The sequence below is a fragment of the Mastigoproctus giganteus genome, chromosome 6 (genome assembly GCF_048544385.1).
Source record: "Mastigoproctus giganteus isolate SK-2022 chromosome 6, ASM4854438v1, whole genome shotgun sequence".
In the NCBI taxonomy this organism is placed as follows: domain Eukaryota; kingdom Metazoa; phylum Arthropoda; class Arachnida; order Uropygi; family Thelyphonidae; genus Mastigoproctus; species Mastigoproctus giganteus.
In genome coordinates, this window is record NC_143580.1 from 67,443,301 (window position 1) to 67,450,835 (window position 7,535).

General features: G+C 35.7%; 1 protein-coding gene across 1 annotated transcript; it reads left to right on the forward strand.

Moving 5' to 3' along the window:
- Positions 1 to 3,723: 3,723 nt before the first annotated feature.
- Positions 3,724 to 5,019, forward strand: LOC150084393 (beta-1,4-galactosyltransferase galt-1-like). The gene has a single exon (XM_090376214.1). The coding sequence runs from the start codon at positions 3,724 to 3,726 to the stop codon at positions 5,017 to 5,019; it is 1,296 nt and encodes a 431-aa protein (XP_090232340.1).
- Positions 5,020 to 7,535: the final 2,516 nt, after the last annotated feature.

Genomic DNA, 7,535 nt, shown 5'->3' on the forward strand with positions numbered 1-7,535 from the left:
TCACCCGGTGTGCAGCGGACGGCGATTACACCAACTGTGCTACCCACGAGAGCCGGAGAGAACTGACTGACCTCATTGAACAAGAGAAGAAGGCGATTAAGGACCTACGGGATTACTTCCAGGAAAACACAGCTCCAATCTAGCAAGCCATAAGAAAGAGAAGACAAATAGAAACTCAACAAGCAGGCCACACTCACACCGACAGAATAAACAAAGACAGCAAAATGGGCGAAAAAGGCACTACACGGCAAACACTACATGACCTCCATCAATACTACATAAATAAGATGGCTTCCAATGCTTGGCTCACGAAAGGAAAGCTCTTTCCCGAGACTGAAGGATTCACGCCCGCTATAATACCAGGTAATTTTCAACATAATGAGAGGAATTACCTCAATATATGCATGCAGGACGTTTTTTCCCTAACACTCTCCTTAAATTTAAACGGATATTAAAATAACGAAATGAATTCTACCCTCGGAAGCAAACCATTAGCGATCCAATGTACCCATGTACCTGGTATCTGTGGTCTGAGAGCTCTAAACCACCCATCACCAAAATATATCAGAATTCCAACGAAAGACAACGAGTGGGAGAAGACATTGTATCTATAAATTAAAAATGAATACAAATAACTTCCAAAAATCTAAAAATTCTGAACACTTATTCACTTTCCTTAAGTGGACGGGGACTTTTCGACCTTAGTCGTGATCACAGGATAGTAAACTTAAAATGAATTGTTGAATTTATATATGAGAGATAATTTGCTGTCACGGAGCGTGCACGTGAAAGACTATGAATCTGAAATAACGTACGGGCGTCGTACTTAATCGAATTAAGAGTTAATTTAATTGCCAGCGTTTCAGCTATTAATAATTTTGTATAGTTATGTTGGACGTTAACAATTTTAGCGTTATTAAATAAAAACGTATGGTCCTCACTAACAGCATGGAAAGCAAATTCTGAGGCCACGAAGCGGAAGCACGTACTGAAGCCATGTGTTGTTTTTTTACTCTTGTATGCAGAGAATATAAATCCCTGATTTATATTCTCTGCATACAAGGACGAGTCACAATCTTTACATGAAATATGATAAACTAAATTTGTTTGAAACATGACAGAAGATCAGTTAGAATGATTGTGTAGTATAGTTTGTAATTTCCGCATACGTTTAGAAATAATTTTAAATTCTGTCTTTAAAAAGTTGATTATGCCATTGTTCAATGTAGGGTACAGAAATAAAACATGTTTTCTTATTACTATTGTTATTCTGAGCAATTTGGTTAAATAGGTAGTATTTTCCACTTGTACTTTTATATGCCTAATTACAGAGAGGAGGTAGTCACGATTTCGAAATCTGTTTGTCAATATTTCTATTTCGGTGTTTAAGGCCAATTCAGATGAAGTATATTTAAATGAAGAATATTTAAGGAATCTTAAGGAATATTTAAGGAATCGAAGGAATATTTAAGGAATCTTTTGGAATCTTAAGGAATATTTAAGGAATCGTAAGAATCTTTTGTCAGCTGAAGGTTTATAGCAAAACTGTTCTCATTGCAGTTATCTATCCTCCGCCCCCGGTTGATCTCCTTGTTACGGAGAGGCTGTCTCAAGCGCTTTGTTGAGTTTGAAACAACTTTTTCACCAGTCGGATGAGGTTTACTTGTTTAGAGACTTCAATATTCAACACTCTCCATTAAGCATTGAGGAGCCATCCGCTACAACTAGGCTGCTATATGACATCCTATCTGAACTGTGCCTCAAGCAGAATAACAATACTTGTACTAGAGGCAAGGCGTTGCTCGATCTCAATTTTGCATCCAAGCAAATCTTTATTTTTAGAAGCAGTTTAATTTTTACCCTCTCATCACAAGGCTCTTTGAGTACACCGAGGTTGAAGCTCGTGACTGCTAAATACAATTAACAATTGTATTAATGATTTATTGTAAACTCCTCTGACCTGGTGGTCGTCCAGGAATACAAACAAGAATTTTTTTTTTTTAAACGAGAAATGAAAAAAATGGGGGATATATGTACAAACAGATTTAAACACAATAAACGAAAAATGCAATAATTACAGTAAATGAAATGCAATTAAAAATTAATATATATATATATACATATATACTTCTAACAGTAACTGTGTTGATGGTTTGGTATACTCCCCGTGACCTTGGAGGCCTAAGGCAATAGCATCTGTACCTCTGTAAATAGGAACTCCTTTAAGGAATGATTCAATTTTGTGGTAGCTGCCAGTGGCAATCAGAAATTAAGTTTTCCAAGCGTATAATTTTGCAAAGAACCTTACATTCATGGTGGCTATGTCAAGGGTTTCATTAATCATAGATCCTAACACTGCTCATAAATTCATCGGCCGTCTACTGCACACTGGATCTCAATTTTGCATCCAAGCAAATCTTTATTTTTAGAAGCAGTTTCATTTTTACCGTCTTGCATTTGCTTTTACTCTCTTGCATTCAAAAACTGATTTCGCCCGTGCGAAATCAGTTTTTGAATGCAACAAAGTGTCAAATGCAGAAATTCATCGCCAGCTCGTGAGTGGAAGTTTATGATGATGATCATGAGGTCATGAGTCATTTGGGTATCACAAAATTTCGTGACAGAAGCGTTAGTGGGAGGATTATGAAAGGAGCGGTAAACTGCAAACAGCAAGAGCTGCGGACAACACTGTACTCGTGGGAAATGAGATTCGCAACATGTTTACCAAGAGTGAACTGCAACATGATTTGAATCTGTCACGTGGAACAGTCATCAACATCGTTCAGAAATTAGGGTTTAGCAAAGTGCATGCAAGTTGGGTGCTTTTAACATTAACAGAAGACCCCAGGAAACAATGAAAAGCATGTGTTTTGTAATTTCTGAAAGGGTATAGTGGTCAAAAATTATAAGAGTACATCATTACAGGAGACAAGACATAAGTTCATCATCATACCATGGAAACTTACTAGACTGGAATGGAATGGAAATACTATGGTTCTTCATGATTAAAAAGTTCAAGATTGCGAATTCCACTGGCAACGTGATGGCTGTTGTTTCGGAACCACAGAGGCGTTTTTATAGTGGAATTTAGTCAAGTAGGCACAAAAATCAATGTGTCAACTTATTGTGCAACACTGACAATTTTTGGCACGACCTTTAACAGAAAGCGTCCACGGCTACTTCGAAAAGGTGTTCCTTACTGCAAGACAATGCACGGTTGCACTATGCCGCAGCAATAAAATTTTTGTAGCATTTTAAGTAGGAAACCTTGGGGAATCCTGTATATATCTCTTATGATTTAGTGATTAGCATTTTTATCCGGTGCTGAAGCAATATGCCGGAGGCCAGAGGTTTCAAAGTGATGATATTAAAATTGCAATAAGATGAGGATGATGGCTAGGGGAAAAGAACAAGGATTTCTATTCAGAGTAAACAAAGAACCCGGAGTCTCAACATTTGCATAGACTGTTGAAAAGGAATGCTTGTATAATTTACCCTGTATTTTTCATAACATGGATTCCAATAAATAACCTCAAACCATATACCTTTGTCAACTTACTTTCTGACCGCCTCTGGAATAAAACAATACAAATTGAATAGATATGCAATTTATTTTCGTGCATGGGGAAAATGGCTGCATGAACCCTTAATGAATTATAATAGCTTTATTACAATTAAATTAATTTAATTTTTTTTTTCAGCTATAATTCGTCCTACTGAACAATGTGGTTGTCGTACAAAGGTATATTTTGCATATTGGTTATCACATGTTTATATATGATATGTTTGGTGGCATATAACTCGATTGGTCAATCCACTTATAGGGCTTCCTCGGTAGATATAAATCTTACAAACATCACAACTGAGTCACGAAGTAATCAGGATCAATGGACCATTGCGAACAGATGGGACGCCTTAAATAACAAAATTTCTGTTTACTCAGCGTACTGGAATAGTCAAAGAAATGACAATAAAACAGCTATATATGTGATAGGAATTATAAACAATCAAAAGCTATCTCGTATGAAGATTAGCTGCAAAATTTTACATGAAGACGAACCAGAGCTAGTTACTGAAATTTCGATTGTTGATATTATCCCTGAACATAAAAGCTTGAAGTATAGAGCCGCCTTTTTTGTGTGCATTTCTGAGCGAAAACCATCTGCAGTAGCTTTGTTCATACACCATTCCAGTGAACAATCAAATTGGATACCAGTTCTATCACTGATTGAGAAAAAAAGTACTTCTTATAGTATTGCCATCTGTGTTCGCCCTATGTTTGGGAATTTTAACGATACCTTTGCTATTGCAGAATTTGTGGCGTATTACAAAATTCTACATGTGGAGCACTTTACTTTTTATGATTATGAGGCTACAAACTACACGAGGAAATTTATCATGGAACTACAACAGTATTACTCGATAGACTTACTCCAGTGGAATATTCCCCAGAATTTTTGTAAAGCTTGGCAAGTGGGACAGTTAGCCAGTATTCAAGACTGTATATACAGAAATATGTACAAATATAATTACATTGCCGTGTTAGACTGGGATGAGTTCATTGTTCCAAAAAAACAATTAACTTTAACGAAGTTAATAGAAAATTTTCCAGCTACAAGTGACAAAGGGAAACAGTTCGGGAGTTACATAATCAGGCAGGCATTTTTTTGTTTAGAATATCCACCTGATTGGAAAGCTTCACTGTTACCGGTTCCACTAGTAACTCAGCTGAGAACTTTAAGGGAAAATAAAATCTGGCCGGCCTTCCAGAGATCCAAATATATCGTAAAGCCATATTCGATGATCCAAGGAGGAATTCATTTCGTATGGAAACATATGAAAAATTTGGATCAGTATAAAGTACCTACTGATATGGCTCTTCTTCACCATTACAGGCAAGGATTATGTAAAAGAAGTAACACACCAGGAATCTGGGAAATAGAAGCAAGAAAATACAGGGATGGATTACTACAATCAGCCTCCATAAAGATATGGCAAAGAATGTTTGGGAAGCACTGAATATATGAACCAATCGTTACATAATTATGATATATTGCACTCTCTACCAACATCGGTTACAATAATGAATATAAATATCATCATGATAAGGACGTTGCGCACTGTATTTTGCTTATCATGCGAAATCATGAGGCATTTTAAGTGATCACAGATAAACAGATGGAATTTATTTAAAAAAATTGTATTTTTCTTTCAAATAAAATTTAATTTAATTTAAGAGAAATGAAATTTCAGTTAACAGATATCTGTTTTAAATTTTTAAAAATTTTAAAAAGGCCTAGAGTGTTCCTGTTTAAATAAAAAAAATAAATAAGGGAGACTGCTTATTTGGTGGTTACAATTTGAACTGTATATGGATTCTGTTAGTTGGCATAGGTGTATTCTGCAAAGAATTTGATTACTTTTCATGGATATTCGATGTAAAGATGCATACAGTGCCTTATTTCAAATGATCTGCTCAAAATATTAAGTATCACTCAATCATTACTGATACTTTCATTCCTATGGAAAAAATAATTACTTACAAAAATTGCATTTGCGTTTTTTGACATTCTGCAAAGACCCACAAGTTTTACTCAAATATTTTAAAATTGCTTATTTCTCCCATAGGCGAAGCATAGTAGCCACTTATAAAAATGCATATATTTGGTATCAGTGCTATTATCACACCCTCAAGTACGTGGGCGTTCAAGGATGAACAAACTAAGGTTTGAGTATTGATAAAATGAATCATTAAATAAATAAAAAGCTACAAGAAAATACGAAATGTGTCATTGATCGATAAACAATTTCGAGTGAGTGAAAAGCTTAGCTTGCACGCAAGATACATTTTCATAAAAAGAAAATTGCAAATACAAAAATACTTTTATAAAGAAAAAAGCGGGAAATTACTACAACAAGTACTCTCCATCGCGAGCAATGAGAAATATAAATAGCTGAAGAGTAACAACTACGCGAACATGTTGTCCAGCCAACTGCACGATATTACTCGTAAATTAGGATTCTAAAATGCTGTTAGGCGAAACGACTTCTGAATCGCAAGCGTTGTCAAAATTAGCTTCACATACTTTAAGTCTGAAAATGTGTTCAAGACAGTCAACAAGTGCTGACAACGGTAAAAAGGATAAAGTGAAGAGTTTTGTTGCTCATTCATAATTAATGATTGCTGAAGTCGCCACCTGCGGCACTGCTGTCGTGTCACCAGAAATGGCGACAAACATTGGTGCCGAAGGAGCACAATACATTTTTTGGATAGAAGAAACGAAGTTTATGAACAAAGTTAAGCGGAAATTTCATACAAGGCTCGTAACAAGGTTAGTCACTGAAATGTTCTGTGCATCAAGGTAAGAAGACTGGCAGGTAGGAGAGAAAACCATTGAGGAAGTGAGGAGTTTCGTCAACAGTAAAAAAAAAAATTAACGTATCGGAGCAGCATAGAGCTTGCTGTACTGCAAAAAAATAAATAAATAAAAAAGTGAAAAGTGTTGCGTAAGCAATTGCATCTAAAACCAAACAAGTTACACAAACCATTACGGCTGACGACAAAATCAGACATTAAAATATGAACAAGTTTCTAGGATGACAGAAGATAAAGAGCTGCTTAAATGTTTAATTCTTAGTGACGACACAGGCAATGCAAACATACACAACGTGAAAGTATGTGAAGTGAAAAATCCAATATGTTTTCGGAATACGCTTTGTACTCCCAAGTTGCAGAAAAGTGTACTGTCTGTTCTGCACATAAAAAATAATCACAGGTACCGTATATAGAGACATGCCGGAGATTTATCTTATTCCGCAAGTTGTTCAGAATGATTCCGGCAACAATGTGCAATTCCAACAAGATGGAGCACCCCCATACTTCTATAAGGATGTTCGATGCTGTTTGGATCTCCACTTTCATGGTCGATAGGTGGAACACAAGTTCAAATCTATAGCCAGCTCAACGGACCTTGCACCACTGGATTCATTTTTTGTAGCGTTATGTTGACTAGAAGTACAAGCTCCTCTTGTCAACTGATGTACACAACTTGAAGAGAAGGATCACTGCAGTGTTCAACACAGTTATACCAGCCGTGTTATAACATCTATGGCAAGAGGTCCATTACCGTTGGAATACATGCCGCATGCTGTTGGGAGTCATACTTAATATTGTAACTGTTATTTAATACAGCATTATTGAATTGTACTAATAAAAAGTATTGTATAATAAATGCACAATAAAAAATATATATTGTATAATAAAAAGTTATAAAGCCCCAAATGTGTGAAGCTACTCTTGACTTATCCTATATACATACTGTAGCTGAAGAAATACTGTAACACTGTAATGGTACAATGTGACTAGTAAAAACTAAATAAATAGTACTTTACTGGTGAGTACATGTTATTGATTACAATTCGCGACTAGGTATTCCTTCACGACGATAGGCCAGGTCCATTAAAATATGATATAGAAATTATAATTACTTAGGTTTCTACAGTTGGAATAGCACTACGAACAACTTTAACGATTT

Coding starts and splice junctions, on each gene's coding strand:
- LOC150084393 (XM_090376214.1), top strand. CDS start 3,724: ATGTGGTTGTCGTACAAAGGTATATTTTGCATATTGGTTATCACATGT.